An 18,833-nucleotide genomic window follows, 5' to 3' on the forward strand; every position below is an offset into this window, starting at 1 on the left:
CTGCAGATCTCTCCGAAAGATGCTTGGGTCACCCAAGCCGCCGATGTAGCAGCACTGTGGGTGGAATGGGCAGTGATGCAACCAAGAACAGGCAATGAATGTGACTGGTATGCTTGCGCAATTCAAGCCCTAATCCACCTGCCTATGGTCGAGGAGGAAATCTTCTGACCCATGGAAGAGGGTTGAAAGGAAACAAACAGTGCCTCGGATTTACGGAAGGCAGAAGTCTGTTTGATATAACATCGCAGGGCCCTGCGAACGTCCAGAGTGTGCCATCGTTTTTCTAGTTCATGAGATGGGCGAGGGCAGAAATTAGGAAGCACCACCTTCTGGGACCTGTGGTACAAGGAATTAACCTTGGGGACAAATGAAGGATCCAGGCGAAGGGTCACCCTGTCTGCATGGAAAATGCACAGAGAGGACAGCCAGCTCTGATATTCACCTGGCTGACGAGACCGCTACGAGGAAAGCCACCTTCATAGACAGTAGCCGCAGCGTACATGCCTTAATGGGTTCAAACGGTGGCGAGGTAAGGGCCTGTAAGACCCGGGATAGGTCCCAAGAGGGATAACGATGGACCGCTGGTGGCTTGGCGTTAGTCGCCCCCTTGATAAAGGAACACACCGTAGGGTGGTGTGCCAAAGGGGCAGAATTGTCACAAAGCACCGTGGATAGGACCAAAACCTGTCTGCGGATGGTGTTGAGTGATAATCCTTTTTCCAACCCGTCCATCAGATATTCTAGAACTATCGGGATAGTGATGGCCGAGAGTTGGACCTGGTGTCCTGAACACCAGAGACAAAAGTTTCTCCATGTGGCATCGTAAATTCTATTCGTAGAGGGGCACTTGGATTGCTGAATCATGGCGATCACCCTCGACGAATAAGAATCCCGGGTCAGGGCCCGCCGCTCAAGTGCCAAGTGGTTAGTTGGAGCCACTGAGGATCTGGATGTCGAAGGACTCCCTGGCTGAGGGCAATACGACCTGGAGGGATCCTCGGGGGGGGGGAGATGGAAAGCTCCACCAGATCGGCGAACCACGGATGTCTCGGCCAATGTGGAGAAATTAGAACGACCTCCGCCCGTTCGTGCAGGATCTTGTGGATTGTCGCCGGAATCAGAGGAAGGGGGGAAAGGCATAAAACAGCTCCCTGGGCCAGGGGCTGCGGAGGGCATCCGTCCCTTCTGCTCTCGGAGATAGGAACCTGGAAAAAAATCTTGGAAGTTGGGAATTGGCTGGAGGCAAAGAGGTCTAATGTTAGACGGCCAAACCTGTCCACGATCTCCCTGAACAAGCCAGGGTCCAGGCGCCACTTGGAGTGGTCCACTGTTGACCTGCTCAAGGAGTCTGCCTGCTGATTCACCTCTCCGGAGATGTGTTCCGCCTTGATGGAACAAAGGTTGGTCTCCGCCCAAGAACTCAACAACTGGGCCTCCTCCATGAGAGGCCTGGACCGGGTCCCCCCTTGTCTGTTCACATGAGGTTTCACTGCAACATTGTCAGTGAGTGCCAGGACATGCTGCCCCGCCACCCTGCTGCTGAAGTGGCGTAAGGCTAGATGTATGGCCCTGAGCTCTAACCAGTTTATATTGTGTTTCAAGTCTGCCTGGGACCACCGACCCTGAGCCAACTCCAACTGAAGGTGTGCTCCCCAGCCGAACAGGCTGGCATCCGTAGTCAGGGTAAGCCTGACTGGTTCTTTGAACAGGGCGCCCTTTGTCATTGCTGGGAGACCCACCACCAAAGGGAGTTCAATACCTGGCGTGGAACTCGTACTTTCTGGCTGGAAGAGCTGGTGACTTTTTTGGAAATTTACAGAAAACCTATGGGCCTGAAGGTGAGTGTTAGGTCCGATTGAGCCAACTGGAAGGATGGAGACTGGATCAGAATATCATCCAAATAGCACTGAACTCGTATCCGAATTTGTCTCAGGTAGGCGGCCAGCACTGCCAAGACCTTCGTGAATACTCGAGGGGCCGAGGAGAGACCGAATGGAAGTGCTCTGTATTGGAAATGTTGACAGGCATGGCAAAATCTGAGGAACTTGCGATGTCCAGGGAGGATGGGAATATGCAAATACGCCTCCGTTAAGTCTATAAATGTCAGGAAGTCTCCCCTCCTGATGCTGGCTAGGATAGACTGGAGCGTTTGCATTTTGAACTTCCTGTAAGTCAGGTGGGAATTTAGCTTTTTTAAATCCAATATTGCTCTCCAGCCCCCTGAAGACTTTGGAATGACAAAAAGATTGGAATAACCCCCCCGTCCCCTTCTGATCCTCCGGAACTGGCTCTATGGCCCTTATTTGTAACAAATGGGAAATAGCCTCTGACTTGAGACCCACTTTGATTGTGTTCCTGGGGGTAGGACAAGACCGGAAACGTTCTGGAGAACTGGACAAGAATTCCAGGGCTAGACCGTGATGGTGTTTAACACCCAGGAGTCTATGGTGGTGGCTTCCCATATGCTGGCGAAGAGGGAGTCGGCCATCTATGGGAGAAGCGTCCCTGGAGTCACTTGGTCCTTCTAAAAGGACGTCCTCCTGAACCTCGAAAGGGCTGCTTGGCCTGGAATTGCGTTCTGGCCCTGGGCGCAGGACGGTCCTGAGGACGATCTGGTCTGGGGGGAAAGGAACAAGGGGGTTGAGGCCAGTCCCAAGTGGAAGCCGAATGAAAGGACTGTCTGCGAAAGTATTGTTGGGACAGCCTATCCGCTCTCCTATTATGTATCATAACTTTTCGTTTGTCTTTACCCTCTACCAGATAAGGGTTGAGGGTCTCACTGAAAAGCTGACCTCCACTGTAAGGAGCGGTAGCCAAACGCCACTTAGACTTTAAGTCCGCTCGCCACTGTTTGAGCCAGAGAGGTCTGCGGGCTGAGACGTCTGCGGCTATGGCATAAAAAGAAGCGTTTGCCATGTATTGTGATGTTGCCACCAACAAACCCAGGTTCTGATGCGCGCGAACCTGGTCTGGGGGAACCATATCCTGGAGTTCACGAAGCCATATGATGGAGGCCCGGGCAAAAAAGGTTAGGGATGTAGACGCCTTCACCGACCACGCCGAAGCCTGATGGGACCCGCGTAAGGCAGATTCAAATCTCCTGTCCTCCGCCTTCAGAGCTTCGGCCATGTTCCATGGAACAGTGGGATTAGAAAACAGATAATTTAACGGTTCATCCACTAGAGGAACCTCTAGTAACAATGAGAAGGAAGGAGCCACATTAAAGAGCTTTTTCTCCGATACACCCATCGTGGGGAGGGAGCCCAGGTTTGCCCACTGCTTCTGGACCGTGTTGTGAAAGAAAGGCGGGCAGGGAATATGTTTCTGTGCAACCACCGGCTCAGAGTACAATGGATTTGGGTCCTGGGAGGTAGAAGGAGCCGGTTGACTCTTGCTCCAGGGTGATGTTAGCTGAGGTGCACGCCTTGAGAAGCAGCGAACCAAACAGTGACTGGTCAAACAAGCCGGTGAGCGGCGATGGATCCGAAGAAGCCTCCTCGTCTGACAGAAGTAAGCCCGATGGCTCGAAGTCCTCAGAGTCTGATTCCTCGTCCTGAGAGGATCTGATCGAAGACGAATGAGAAAATGCAGGGGCCTCTGTCTGAGGAAATGTCCTTAGTGGAACTGCAGGTTCCTGTCGGGGCCGCTGGTAAACGAAAGAGGCCATAACCTGGGCGAAGGCCTGAGCCATCATTGTTTGAAATTGATCAGGCCACGCTACCTGCGTCTCAGTGGGACGAAGCCCCGCTGCGGTGGGCGTAAAGGTGGCCTCCGCCTGATTGTACCGTGACTGGAGGGGAAACCCTCCGCGGTTCTAAACCCTGGCTAGGGAAAGTGGATTCCATCTGTACAGTCTCCCTTTGAGGAGACCAAGCCCGTGGGGCTAGATTAGAGGGAACTAACTGCGGCTCGAACAGTGACATCACAGGTGGAGCAGGAGTGTTAATGTCTGTCTCACCTGGAGTCACTTTCTGCGCCTTGGAGAACTCCTTCTCCAAGGCCTTGATGACGTCTATTGGCCTCCTTCTCAGCTGCTTTCGAGGGCTTCCTACTGGACTGAGCCCTGGCCTTGGCCTTAAGCCTCCCCGCCGCTTCCATTGTGGAAGATTTGTGTTTCTTTCTGGCGGGAAGTCTGGAACGCCCTGTGCAGACTGAGGAACCAAATTATCTGCCATTTCAGTGGGATATCCTAGTGATAGGCCGGGAGGAATCCCGCAATGTGGAGCAGAAAAAAATACGGGAAAACCGTGTGTCCAAGCCTGGACCCAGGTAGCTCTGACCAATACTCTAATAAATGGCTGACAAAGACTTAGCTGTTGTCAGCGAGGCCAATCGTGGCGGCACAGTGCCCGCACGCTCTACAGATGACCACCTGACTCAGTCTCCCCCCCAGGGGTAACTCTCTGCATGTGCAGGCCTGACTGCTTAGAGTGGGGGGGATGGGGGTGTAAGACCAGGCAATAAGACCCCACAGGGGCGAGATTGCCCTCCCCAAATTGAAAACGCAACGGCTGGCAAAATGGTAAAATGGTAGTAAGGGCCCCAATTGACTGAAGCCTACAGGCTGGAAAATCGAATGAAGCCCTTCGCGCAATGCTCAAAATGGCGGCCACGTGATCTGCGCCCCAAATCTGGCCTTCAAGCAATTCTTGGCTAGAGGCTCGAATGCAGCTCAGGCCGAATGTGCCGCACCCAAAATGGTGGCCAGGCTATTTTCACGCTCAAATTAACGGCCTCTATGATATCTAGAGCCCCGGCAGGAACGCTGCCTCCAGTGATGGCCTTATCAGATTAGAGGCCGAAATGGCCGATCGTCTAAGGGCTTAAGGGGTGAAATTCGGCGCTGCTGTGAACTGCTGAATCAGGCAGCCGGTTCAAAGAGAGGCAGACGATTCTGTGAGGGATCGTCTGATGGCGAGGGAAAACGCTGAGGAACGCCGAAATCACTGTGACGGCTCCAGCGAGAAGCCTCAAGGACTCAACAGCTGGTGCAATTTCGAGTCTTCGGAAGGACTTGCGTGGAGCGAAGCCTCTCCTGAAGGGCAGGAGACTGCAGCCTGCAGGGCAACCCTGAAGGCTGATAGAAATTCTCCTCAGTGCAAGGTGAAATTTATAAGTTCAATTTTAGAGGGAAAGTGAGCCAAATTAATTCCAATTATTTTCCAATTAAGGTAATGAAGGAGGAAAATCCACGAGTGGAAAGAATACAACCTGCAGCTAAATCTGGAAAGGAGCACAATTTACGCGTCTGCTGAGCAAGAGACTAAGTCGTAAACTGGGGTGCTCTAGCCCAGTAGGAGGTGTGGCAACTTTCCAGACTTAGTCTAATTTGAGCAGGAGGATTAAGACAACCCACTCGTGGATTCTCCATCCATCATGCTGGAGAATGAGCTGTTTGCTTCTTTGGCAGTTTCCACTTTATTGTTTACTTGATTATTGGTCTGATTAATGGTTAACATCAGACCAACAATCAAGTAAACAATACCCCAATGAAAAAACTTCCAAAGAAGCCAACAGCGAACAGTCCAATCAAAGAATGTCTAAGACTAGTCCCACCAACACTGACAGGCAAGCCACTAGAATATAAACTGACAGCAAACAGCACTCCATACTAGCACTCATGATGTTATCTATTGTAGTTTGGGTAATGAAATGTCTGAAAGAAAACAAGCAAGCTCAGAGAGCACCAAGGATCCTTCATGTCAACTCTGAGCTACAAATATTCTCCTTTATTAGACAGCATCTTATCTCCAGCAATCTGAGTCCTCATTTTACAGACCATGGAAGGATGGAAGGATGAGTCAACCTAGAGCCAGTCAGGATCGAACTCCTGGCAGTGGAATGTAAAGTTATCATGTAATACTGTATTTTAACCATTGTGCCCCCACAGCATAAGTTTGTTTAATTAATTTGAAGTTATATTATAGCTATACTGGTATTCTTTTTAGGGAACATATTTTCCAGATTGTAACTTTAGTTATAAAGTTGTATCTCACTCTTATGCACTGATTACCAGTACTTAGCAATATCATACTGCCCCACATTAGAAGACAACATCTTGTTCAGCTATGATCAAGGATACAGAACAAGGTCCTCCCTATTCACCAGGACAATGCACAGCCCATCACAAGATTGAAATCCCATAGGACAGCTTGGAAAACAGCTATTCACTTAACATTTACCCAGTTTAACCCTGAGATGCCTGGAAAGAGAAATGGTCCAAGATACCTTCTTGGAGTCTGACCATTAGTGATCCCTCTACCAAACCACCTGGTTTTGACTTGCTTCTCTCTGTTTGATCAAAATTGAACAGAATTAGGTGTGATATAGGTGCCCTGTATCAGTGGGAATGGAGAGTCCTGTTGTTGCAATTGTGCTACTGATATGCAAATGATTAAACATATTGATCAAGATTGCCTACAACATGCATTCTGATTCCCTAGATCTGCATGAAACAACACCAGAGGCGATCACTGGACAGCTGAATTGGACATCCAGTTATGAGGCCACTGCCATATCCCTATATAAGTTTTACTTATAATTACGTGGACTGTGTATAGATGTTTACTTCTCTTCTGTCATGTTCTCACCATGCACTAAATAATAAACGTGCATGTAAAATGGAAAAAAATAGATTTTGTTATTAGTTGGAAATGGTATGCTCAAAATATAGAATTAATTTGTTATGTATAAAAGTGCTTTTAAAGGATATCTTGATCATTAAATTGTGCTGCATTTTGTAATGCTTATAATTTTTAATCACAGTTTTGAGCAAACATATTAGAAATGGAACTGATATTTTATGTAGTTACAGGATTTATCCCTGAATAATTTATCGCTGTCAATTGTGCAGTTATTCCATGAGTTTTGGCTAAGATCAAGTATAGCATCTGTTCTAATTAATTTAATTAATCTGAAGAACTTTCCTCACTATTCGAAAACTGGAAATTTTATACTGTTTTATATGCTTGATTTCCTCTTTTCTTCTTGTTGTAAGTAAAATTATTTAATGCTATAGAGCTAGCTCTCATTTAACAACCAATTGTTTAGTGACCATTCAATGTTTTTATTTATTAAACTTCCATGCTGCCCATCTCACGAAGGCAATTCTAGGCAGCTTACAGGCATTCAATTTCACAACAGAGCTCCTCAGAGCTCCTTATGACCAGTTCCAGAGTTCGGACAGCCATCCACTTGTAGTCACATTTTGAGCACTTGGCAATCAGCTCGCATATATGGCCATTTGCAGCATCCTATGGTCACATGACTTATTTTCAGTGGGTTTTTTGCTGATTTATAGCATTTACTCCCAGCAAAAAACACTCATTGAAGAAAACAGGTTCTCTTAATGACCATGGCATTCGCTTAATGACTGCTGCAAAAAAGATAAATCGGGTACGGTAGCTTGATGACCTGTTTAATGACTTCCATGACTTAGGACCATAATTCCAGGGTCAATTACTGTCATAATTCTTACCACTGAAAATTTAGGGAAAAATATCTTTCATGTAATAAATGTGTCTTCTCAATTTGTTCTTACTTCCAACAGAAATAAAAAGAATATTAGCAATTCTATTATACATAGTTGAATAAATATAAATTATGATGTAATTCCGCATTGCTCAATAATATCCCAATATTGTGAAAAGCAATTTGAATTAATTACTTAAAATAGTACTTAATTACTTAAAATATTACTTAGTATAGTAGGACTATACTATTAATATTATGTGGTTAGCTAAATAGATATATATTTACTTAGAAAGATTATGCTTCTGCTTTACTTTTTACAATCTGGGAATATGATTAACTTTTGAGAAACTTCCTTTTAAGAAATAGCTAAGACACAGTATAAACTAGCTTAAACAGAGCTAGTTTAACACAGGGGACATATGCCTCCCTTCCCCCCCTCCAAATTACTTTTACAGAAACTGCTTTCCCACATTTTCAGACCCTACTACCGTGTTTCCCCGAAAGGAAGGCCTACACCAACAATAAGCCCTAGCTTGATTTTGGGGGTGGGCCTAATATAAGCCCTATCCCAAAAATAAGCCCTAGTTTTGGGGCGAGGCACAAGCTAGGGCAAGGGTGGCGTGTGGAGCTGCCCCATTCGCCTGCACCCACTTACCTTGCAGCCAGGCCTCTCCTTGCCGGCCCACTTCTTCTTCTGAGGCCTCTTCTGCAGCCAGGCCTGCATTTCTCAGTCACAGGGCTTTCCGGAAGGCCTGAGCAGCCAAGAACCGAGCTATGGATTCAATCCATAGCTCGGTTCTGCAAGACCTCAACAGCCAAGCACCAAGCAATGGATTGAATCCATTGCTTGGTACTCGACTGTTTAGGCCTTCTGGAAAGGCCTAATTGCAAAATGCAGGCCTGAATGCAGCTGCAGAACTTCAGCCCCAGAAGAAGTAGACCGGCTGGGTGGGGCTTTCAGTGCCAAAGGTGAGGTAAGGCCTACCCCAAATATAAGACCTGGTGCCTCTTTTGGAGGCCCCCCAAAAAAAATTAAGACCCGCCCGGTCTTATTTTCGGGAAACATGGTATTAAAAAAATATCGATGATAAATGCGATAAATATCTTTTGATATGAACATATGGAAGTATGATTAATATAATTAAAAACTTCCCAATGTAACATATAAATATGAAACAATTTAAAGACATTTATTCCTTTCCCCAATTCCTTAGGTATTTCTCACCAAATAAATCATATTTATGACTATTTTACATTGACTTTAATCTCCAAAGAATCATTTATACGGCTTCAAATCATAAAAGTGTGCATTTTTATATACCAACCCAATGGTCTCCATCTGTCCCTCTGATTTTAAAATGTGTCAGGTTATCTAGCACTAAAATATTCATCATATTTACCAGTCAAAATCTCAAAATCTTATTTATGTATTGAATAACTTTTATCAAAATAGCCTTTACTTTATCATGCACGCTGAAAGCTGAAATGTATTGCTGCTCTGTTCACAGATAAATATTAAAATATATCTGAATGTATTTAAGCTAAGTTAAAAAACAATATATATACAATATGTGTAAAAGGCTTGCACACTTTACTGATGGCACATATATATTTTCCTTAGGTATAATATGCAAGCCACAGATAGAATATTTCCAACAAAATATAAAATATACTCATTGAGCCAGTTCTTTAAAACTATATACCATTTAACCTAATGCCAGCAAATTTTGTTACAAAAATAGACTGAGTACATTAATGTTGCCACATATTGAGTTATTTGTAATGAAATGATACATATCAATGGCACAGATATATACTATATATATATATAGAAAAATAGTTTAAATAATTTCAATCCCAAACACAACAAAAGAGTTCTAAAAAAGTTCAAGGACACACATAATTAGTTTCAGTTCTCTGGCTGAACAGAATACTCTGAAGAGGTGTTACGTGAAATCTTCAACAATTCTGAAGTTTCCTCAACCCTTAAGACATAAAATACGTAAACAAAGTTAAATGACTCTTCCAAAATATAAAAACAGTAGCAATTTTGTATCTATATTAAAAATTGGTAAATTTATGTAATTTCATAGAGATATGATTGGACAGACATATTCCATTATGTTAAATGAGTTTTTAATTTTAAAAATCAATAATAGTTTAAATATTTCTCAGTAGAAAATTAAAAATTATGAGCTTTAAAAAAATACTTTCCAACAAAACATCACTGCTTTTTCAAACCAGATTACTACTTAATCCAGTAAAGCACTTCTAATAGAAAAAAAAGTTTAGCAAATAAATACTTTAAACTTTATTATTAAAGCATCTCATATTGTCTTCCAAAAACAAAAATTATTTTTGTTTTTGGAAAACAATGTGATGCTTTAATAATAAAGAACTTTAGTTTGATCCATTGTCTAATACAATTTTAAGAAAATACTACCTCATAGGAGTATGGAAAACACATGTACAGTACACTCATAATTTAATGAGGAAGAGGAATTTCAGTTAAAGTACAATGTCCATTAACTCTGAGTGGTGTATTCAAGTGAAATTGAAATGAGATTTTCTTTGTGCATTTTTATGCATTTATGCATATCTAAAATAGCAAATAGAAGTTTATGGCTGCATGTAATGAAAGATTCTGTTCACTTCATCTGATATCCATTACATTGTTTTCTGTATTCTGTATCTACATTTGAAATCTTGTTTGCTAAAAAATAAAACTGGATCCTCTTACTTACATTTTGTTTATTCTTTCCATTTTTTGGATTGTTGTTTCCTACAATTTAAAAGCAATTTAAAAGCAAGAATTTTAACTTTATACACTTGCATTATCAACGACAAATAAAATCACAAATTTTCTATAGCTCTGCCAAAATATATATGTGCCAGTTTTAACTTACTTTTGAAACCTCTGACACATCATCATTAACAGCCAGGGCTTTGGGAGATGGATCTGCAGATAACAATGAACTATATCCAGATGACTGATGAGGACTGTCTGGCAATTCTACTCTCTCTTTATCTGGGAATAAATTCACATTTTAAAGATCAGCTTTGCCTTTACACACTTTAATTGGGCTAATTATCATATAGTCTGATTTACAGAATATATTCATAAAAGAAACTGGTAAGAACTCATAAAGCAATGTTCTCAGATGAATTCAGATGTGAATATAATGTAAATTACTACCGTATTATAATCAATGCAACCTGATAAATTACTTGTACAATCTTTCCCAACATAAACCTTTTCTACAGAGTTTAAAGAAATACAATGTGAATCTGTAATTTCTCTGCTTCTGTTAGAAAATGTTTGATGTAGCTACAGATTATTTTTATAAAACAACAAAACCCTCTATGGAAAGGGGCGTTGTCTTACCTGAACACCTTTTCTCAGCATGAAGAATCCACGAATACGAATGGGTTAAAGAAGTCCTCTAGCCCAATCAGACCAAATCAATCAAGTTGCCATGCCCCTGCTGGACTGGACCTTGCCCCAGTTTTGAAAAGGGCGAAGCTAAAGACTGTGTGACGTGTTGGCTCCCAGTTACTGACACTGACCTGACTGTGAATTTCAAAAAGGGGAGGGGGTGGATTCTCCATTCTTCATGCTGAGAAAAGCCATTCAGGTAAGACAACGCCCCTTCTCCAGCATGGGAAAAAATGGAGAATCCACAAATGGGACATATCAAAGCCCATGTGACCCTACGGGTGGGAAACAGGCTGGTCAAGTGTCGACGCTGACTGAACCACCTGTTGTAAAACACGGCGGCCGAAGGAGGCATCTACAGAGGCAAATTTATCAAGCATGTAATGATGGATAAAGGGGGAAGGCGAAGACCACGTCGCCACCCTACAAATGTCAACGATAGAAGCCTGAGTGTGCCACGCAGCTGATTTAGAGGCAATGCGTGTGGAGTGTGCTGTCAGACGGCTGGGCACAGGTAGGGAGCGTACCCGGTACGACTCCGCGATGCAGGCCTTGATCCACCTGGCAATAGTAGAAGAAGAGACTTTCTGACCTTTAGAAGCCGGATGGAAAGATACAAAAAGTGCCTCCGATCTACGAAAGGTAGCTGTCCGTTTAATGTAATATTGCAGGGCCCTGCGGACATCTAGAGCATGCCATTGCCTCTCTAAGTCATGTGATGGGTTAGGACAAAAGTCCGGCAATACAACCTCCTGTGCCCTATGGAATAAGGTGTTAACCTTAGGAATGAATGAGGGGTCCAACCATAGGACCACTCTGTCCTGGTGAAAGGTGCATAGGTCTTCCCTCACGGAAAAAGCTGCTAATTCTGAGACGCGCCTTGCCGATGTCACTGCTATTAAGGCCACTTTAAGGGACAAGTGTCTCAGAGTGCAAGATCTGATGGGTTCAAAAGGGGTTCCTGTAAGAGCCTGTAGAACCCATGGTAACTCCCAAGTGGGGTAACGATGGACTACAGGAGGCTTACTGTTTGTAACCCCCTTGATAAAGGATCGAACCCTCGGTGTTCAGACAATGGCGCGGAATTGGCACAGGTGAAAACCGTGGAGAAAGCCGCCACCTGCCTATGGCCGCCACCTGCCTAGGCCTTCCAGGAGATATTCGAGTATCCTCGGAATAGTAACAGAAAAAATGGACAAACTATTTTGGTCACACCAGCGACAGAAGTTCCGCCAGATGGCATCGTATATCCGATTTGTTGCCGGCCGCTGAGAGGCTTGGATCATTGAGATCACTCTTGAGTATGAACCCCGGGTCAGGATCTGGCGTTCAGATGCCAGGCGGTCAACTGGAGCCACTGCAGGTCTCGGTGTCGTATGACCCCCTTTAGCAGGATTATCCGATCTGGAGGAATCCTCCACAGAGGAGCTACGGCGAGGCTCATGAGATCCGCAAACCATGGTCACCTCGGCCAGTACAAATATCAGCTCCGCTTGTTCCTGTAAGTTTTCTGATGATCGCTGGAATCAGGGGAAACAGTGGGAAGGCGTATAGCAGTCCCCCAGGCCAAGGGCTGCAGAGAGCGTCTACTCCCTCCGACCCGAGAGGGGAAACGGGAGAAGAACTGTGGGATATGAGCGTTCACCGGGGAGGCGAATAGGTCGACACTCGGTTGAACGAACCGCTGCGCGATCTCTCTGAAGAGACGTGGATGCAGACTCCATTCTGAATGGGCTACCGTAGAGCGACTCAGATAATCTGCTTGCCGGTTCGCCTCCCCTGAAATGTGCTTCGCCTTCAGGGAAAGAAGATTCCGCTCCGCCCATGATCCCAGTAACCGGGCCTCAGAAATCAGGGGCCACGATCGAGTACTGCCCTGCCGGTTAACATGGGCCTTTGCCGTCACATTGTCAGTCAGAACCAACACATGGCACCCCACAATCGTTCTGCGGAAATGGCAAAGTGCCAGGCGTATAGCCCTGAGTTCCAGCCAGTTGATGTTTTGTCTGAGGTCTTGCTGGGACCACCGGCCCTAAGAGAATTGAAGTTGGAGGTGTGCCCCCCAGCCAAATAGACTGGCGTCCGTGGTCAAGGTCACATGAACGGGCTCCCTGAAAAGGGACCCCTTGGACAAAGCTGGGGAGAGCCACCAGAGAAGGGATCTGAGCATTTGTGCTGGAACTCATACCCTCTGGGGAAAAGAGCTTATGCCCCGTCTTTGGTAGGGAAGTAAGAACCACTGGAGCTGTCTTGTGTGAAGTCTGGCCCAAGGAACTATGGCAATGCAGGAAATTAGTTTCCCCAACAGTTGGGAGAGCAGGGCTAGGGTCACCCGCCGTTCCCTGCGGACCTTGAGGACCAGAGTATGGATGCTGACTTGACGCTCCTGCAATAGGAATACTTGACAAAGGGTTGTGTCTATTATAGCCCCTAAGTGCAATAGACGAATGGCTGGAATCAAGTGGCTCTTTTGAAAATTGATTAAGAAACCATGACCTTAAAGCGTCCCTATGGTTAGCTCCAGGTCCGTCAGTGCGTTCGGTGCAGAGGACGACCATGTAGCACTGAACGCGAATTGGGACCGACCTGAGATGTGCAGCAAGTATCGCCAGGATCTTGGTGAAAACCCTGGGAGCCGACGATAGGCCAAACAGGAGAGCCTTGTATTGGAAATGATGGTTGGAGTACCTGAACCTGAGGAATTTTCTATGATTCGGATGAATGGGGATGTGAAGGTATGCCTCTGTAAGGGCTACTGATGTCAGGAAGTCCCCCTGCCGTACGCTGGCCAAGATGGATTGAAGTGTCTGCATCTTGAACCTGCGATACGACAGATGCAAGTTTAGAACCTTGAGGTCCAGTATTGCCCTCCATCCCCCTGAAGATTTCGGTACTACGAATAGGATGGAGTAAAACCCCTGCCCCAGTTGGTCCGACGGTACCGCTCTATGGCCTCTATGCTTAAGAAATGTTGAATGGCTTCCTGCATGAGGCCTTTTACGGGATTCCGCGACGGGACAGGTGATGTAGCGTCGAGGGGGGGGTTGTCACAAATTCCAGGGACAAGCCATCCCTGATGGTGGTGAGCACCCAAGCGTCCGTGGTGGTGTCCTCCCATTTGCGAATGTAGTAAGTCAGTCTGCCGCCTATGGGACGGGTCCACCCCAAGTCACCTTGACCTATGGAAGGGGCGACCTCCTCTGCCTTGAAAAAGACGTTTGTTCAGAACCTGCTGTCTGGGCCTGTCTCTGTAACTGGACCGGTCCAAGGAGCGGTCCGGTCCTGCTGAAAAGGGCCTGCTGAGGTCGGTTCCTGCTGAGGTCGGTTCCAATTCCGATCGAAAGGGAAGGCGACGGTTATATGGGGCGAAACGCCTGCCTGATCTTTTGGACAGATGGTAAAGTACCCTCCTCTTTTCCCTGTTTTCCACCAGGTACGAAGTGAGGGCCTCCCCAAAGAGGCGACCGCTCTGGTACAGGGCCACAGCCGCCCTCCATTTGTGCTTGGTGTCGGCATGCCAATTCCTAAGCCAAAATAATCTACGTGCGGCGACGTTGGAGGCTATGGCCCGGGCAGAGAACCTAGCCGCTTGGAGGGACACGTCTGCCATGTATTCCAAGGCTGCCCGCAACTTGGTCACATCTTGGTGTACCCTTACCTCCTCTGGGGAGATTCTGGACTGGAGTTCACGTAGCCAGATCAGAGAGATCCTGGCGAAAAAGGAATTCAATGTGGAAGCTATTAACGCCCATGCTGAGGCCTGGTCTGTCCTACGTAAGGAAACCTCTGATTTTTTGTCCTCGACCTTCAACGCCTCCAACATGTCGCCTGGAATCTTGGATTCTGAAAGGATGGGAGTAAGGGACTCGTCCACTCCTGGAACCTCCAACACCTCATTCAGGGTCGAAACCTGAGTGAGTTTACGGTCAATCCCCCTGAGGGCAGAAAAGGTGCCTGGGGAACCCCATTGATCCCGCACCGATTTTAGAAACATGGGAGGACAAGGAATCTGCGTAAAAGAGAAGAAAAAGAAGTAGGGTTGAACAAACCTACCAAAGGGAAGGGCCTCCGTATGCGCCTCCTCAACATCGGACCACTGACCCTCTTCGAAGACCTGCTCCGAATATTCGGACACCTCGCTCCCACAGGAATGTGGTAGAGAAGCCAGATCCGGGTACTGATAATCCCTGGACCGTGAAGTCCCCGCACAAAGGAGAGGGTGTGACGTCCCCGGGGTCGCTGAGGCACGTGCTGAAGAAGCCATAGCTTGAGCAACAGCCTGAGAAATCATGGTCTGGAGTTGGTCCGTAAATGAAGAATACTCCAGGGGGCGGAGTCCCACCGCCGTAGGAGTGAATGAAGCTGATGGAGCCTGAGATGGACCTGCAAGGGAAAAACTCTCCGAGACTCCACCCACCACTGTGGGAGGGGTGAACTCGGCTCCTGGTGGCGGATCCTGGGTCTGCACTCTTAGATCCTGCTCAAAAAGAGAAAGGTGATCCTGGCTAAACCCAAGTGAGAGATCCTGATCTATATTCTGTTCTGGAGACCAAGCCCGCACAAAGGACAAGGGCCGGGGGTCCCCCACTGTTGATGCAATGGGGGGAGGAGCCAAGGGAATCGGGCCCTCCGCTGCACGTTTTTGGGCTTTGGAAAATTACCTTTCTAACGCCCTGTGTCTGCGACCAGCCTGCTTTTCAGCCGCCTTAGATGTTCTTTTGGTTTTGGCCTTGATTTTCGCGGCCGCTTCTTGGTTGGATGACTTGTGTTTATTATTTCCACTGGAGGTGGAAGCCTGTGGAACGGTGTTGTCCGCCATAATTATCAGGAGTTTTCCAGCAGATCGGTGAAGCTGTCCTGGTCTGCAGGAGATACGGCTACGGCCCACCGAGGTGGTACAGGCCTACACGAGAAACTGTGAAGTCCGGCCCACGTTAAGCACGGAATCATACTTTGCGACAGATGCCGCGTGTTACTAAGGGAGGTCTCCTCTCCCATATATATATATATATATATATATATATATATATATATATATATATATATATATATATATATATATATATATATATATATATATATATATNCAGCAGACATTTCATATTACACTGAGAAGCACAAAGCTAAAAGCACAAGCCTGATGATGATGAATGTGATTTCATCGAAACGTCGCTATGATACTTCTAATCTTACACGGGAGAAAACCCGAATGACCAAAGACTCACATATAAACACCCGTGAAAACCTTAAAAAACATATATATATATATATATATATATATATATAAAATAACATTAAAAATAGAAGATCGATTCCTGGGTATGAACATATTTTTAAAAGACAACAAAGTGATCACCAGGAAGTATAAAACCAAGCTTTCGATGGCCTAAAACTGCCATCATCGTCAGGGTATAATCAGGATGCTGGGAGAGCTTGCTTATAAATACAGTCATGTCTGCGCACGGCTCCTAGATCTCGTGACAGATCCCGGCCGGCCAATCTTGGCCTCATCTGCAAACTGAGTTAATTCTTCCTTACCTCCTTTACCTACATGTGTGTTGCCGCCCCCCTCCCCCCTTTTTTGTGTCCGTATCTCAGGTGGGCGTCCTCTGCTTTCCCAGGCTGGAACACGCCTCCCGTCCTTGGGCTGATTCACCCTTTCACGATCCTTGGGGGCCATTCCATCTCCACCCCTTTGATGTTTATCATGATTACCCCCGCTTTCCCTTCGGTGAAGTCCAGTCCTAGGGATCCTGCATCCACTCACAACCTCCACTGTGTTCTTTCCTTCCATTTCACTGACACCCGTGCCATTCCTACCTCCGATGGGGACCTTCCTCCCGTCCCTCCAACCAACCCCCAACCCATCACACAGATCAGTCCGTAGGTTCCGTTGTTCAATCGTGGGGGTGGTGGGCGTTTCCACGGGCACCCGTTCTGATACTCCATCCGATCGGCAACCTCCCTTCTCTCCTTCTATGGGGCCCCAATGCCGTTCCTAGTTTGCCGGTGGCTTTCTCCTCCTCATGCCTTCGCTGCGCTGCTGCCTGGGAGCGCGTTACTAGTCCTATGGTGGAGCGGCTACGGGTGTTAACCCCTTGCGCGTCCTTCGGGGGTGTGGTTACATTGCGCCAGTCCGAACAGGTGCGGTGGCATGGTGGGGGTCTCAAAGATGTTACCTCCCCCTTTCTTGCTGTCTCCACTGTCATGTCCTGGGCGGGGGGGGTTTGTACAGCCCCTGGGATGGTAGCCATTCCATCCCCCGGGCAGCGTGCGTACTGTCCTTGCTCCCAAATGCTGGTCATGGTGCGCTGACCAGATGGCAAGAGAATGAAAAATCCACGAATGGGAATCAAACAAAAGGAAATATGACCTGTCCTCCTAAAATTTTCGCTTTGGGAGCCAGGTTTCCACGTCCGTCCTGGGCTGAGACCAAATCGAAACTGGGGCAAGGTCCAGTCCAGCAGGGGCATGGCAACTTGATTGATTTGGTCTGATTGGGCTAGAGGACTTCTTTAACCCATTCGTATTCGTGGATTCTCCATTCTTTTCCTATCTTTTTATATTGAGAAAATAATAGTTAATTGTGTCTAAAGGGAGAAAACATATGAAACTTACTGATTGATCTCAGAGCTTAGAAACAGCATCTGTATTTTATTATACTTTAAAACTTTTCCAACTGCCACACATTAAAATTAATTTATAGGTTGGTACTTCTACAGAAGTACTGTAGCTTACTATCAAAATATAATGCTTTAGAGAATAGGAAAAATCAATATGTTAATAAAAATACTAATCAATACAGTTGAAACCACAGAGACAGATTAAATTTGTTCCCGATTCAGACTCTTTCTCTGAGAGTACAACAGAACATATTTGTCAGCAATTTTTTATTTTTCTTCTCGGAAAATCTTATTAAAAACATTGAAATAACTAAAATCTAAATAGCAAGTCAACTTGCTAAATAACAATAAGGCAGTATTTAAAAAGTGACTACTCTATGTTACAGTAATTAAAATTCAGTTTGACTAAATTTCCACGCAATGTAGCATATTTAAATGAATAGCTTTAGCAAAAAATAAATAAAAAAACACAGATTGAGGAAAGTTGCAACAAGTACTTACCACAAGAAGATGGAGTCGTGTTTCTGCTAGAAGAATCTTCTTCACTCACATTATTTAATTCTGTATATAAATCAGCCTGAAATTATAAAATATTTTACCATTAATAACTCTGTAGTGGTAAAACAATAGTTATTTTGAAGTTTTCAGTCCTACTTCTGCAATAACTAAGTTATATTATAATCATTTTTATAACATATTAGTAACATACTAAATAGCCTTAATTTTCAAAAATTATCATTAATTCATGAATCACAGTCTTAGGTATATAAATCCAATCTTCCTATTTTACTGCAGTTACAGTATCAGAATCCATGAATAGGCACTATGTGATGAACATAATCTTCAAACCCTGAACTGAAATATTATGTAACATGAAATAAAGTGATATTTTTGTAGATCATGTTTCAAATCGGAGTACATCAAATATAGTAACAACTGCATAGCTTATGTCTCATTATCAGAAATTCAGTACTATACCATTGACTTTTGATCATGTAACTTTCATGGACTAGATCTATTACTTTTTTTCTATGTAAAATAGTTACTGGGATTTTTTGGTCTGAATGCAAAATCCTTGCATTATTTTATTTTTATTTTTAAAAAAGAGTACAGAGAAGAGCAACAAAGATGATTAGGGGACTGGAGGCTAAAACATATAAGGAACGGTTGCTGGAATTGGGTATGTCTAGTTTAACGAAGAGAAGGATGAGGGGGGACATGATAGCAGTGTTCCAATATCTCAGGGGCTGCCACAAAGAAGAGGGAGTCAAGCTATTCTCCAAGGCACCTGAAGGCAGGAC

General features: G+C 45.3%; 2 protein-coding genes across 3 annotated transcripts in view; both read right to left on the minus strand.

Annotated features, from left to right (window-relative positions):
• Positions 1-438: 438 nt before the first annotated feature.
• LOC107286514 lies at positions 439-1,176 on the minus strand. Its single transcript, XM_015814892.1, has one exon. The coding sequence runs from the start codon at positions 1,174-1,176 to the stop codon at positions 439-441; it is 738 nt and encodes a 245-aa protein (XP_015670378.1).
• Positions 1,177-8,656: 7,480 nt separating this feature from the next.
• CEP44 (centrosomal protein 44) overlaps positions 8,657-18,833 on the minus strand; it is an 18,505-nt gene continuing 8,328 nt past the window's right edge. For both annotated transcript variants that reach the window (XM_015814885.1, XM_015814886.1), the window contains 4 exons: positions 18,034-18,109; positions 10,380-10,501; positions 10,218-10,255; positions 8,657-9,458 (listed from right to left, as the gene is read on the minus strand). In XM_015814885.1, the coding sequence (XP_015670371.1) occupies positions 9,383-9,458; positions 10,218-10,255; positions 10,380-10,501; positions 18,034-18,109 (312 nt within the window). In that variant the 3' untranslated portion in view covers positions 8,657-9,382. The remainder of the gene's footprint in view (positions 9,459-10,217; positions 10,256-10,379; positions 10,502-18,033; positions 18,110-18,833) is intronic.

Source organism: Protobothrops mucrosquamatus, unplaced genomic scaffold (assembly GCF_001527695.2).
Source record: "Protobothrops mucrosquamatus isolate PMUCROS unplaced genomic scaffold, P.Mucros_1.0 scaffold292, whole genome shotgun sequence".
In the NCBI taxonomy this organism is placed as follows: domain Eukaryota; kingdom Metazoa; phylum Chordata; class Lepidosauria; order Squamata; family Viperidae; genus Protobothrops; species Protobothrops mucrosquamatus.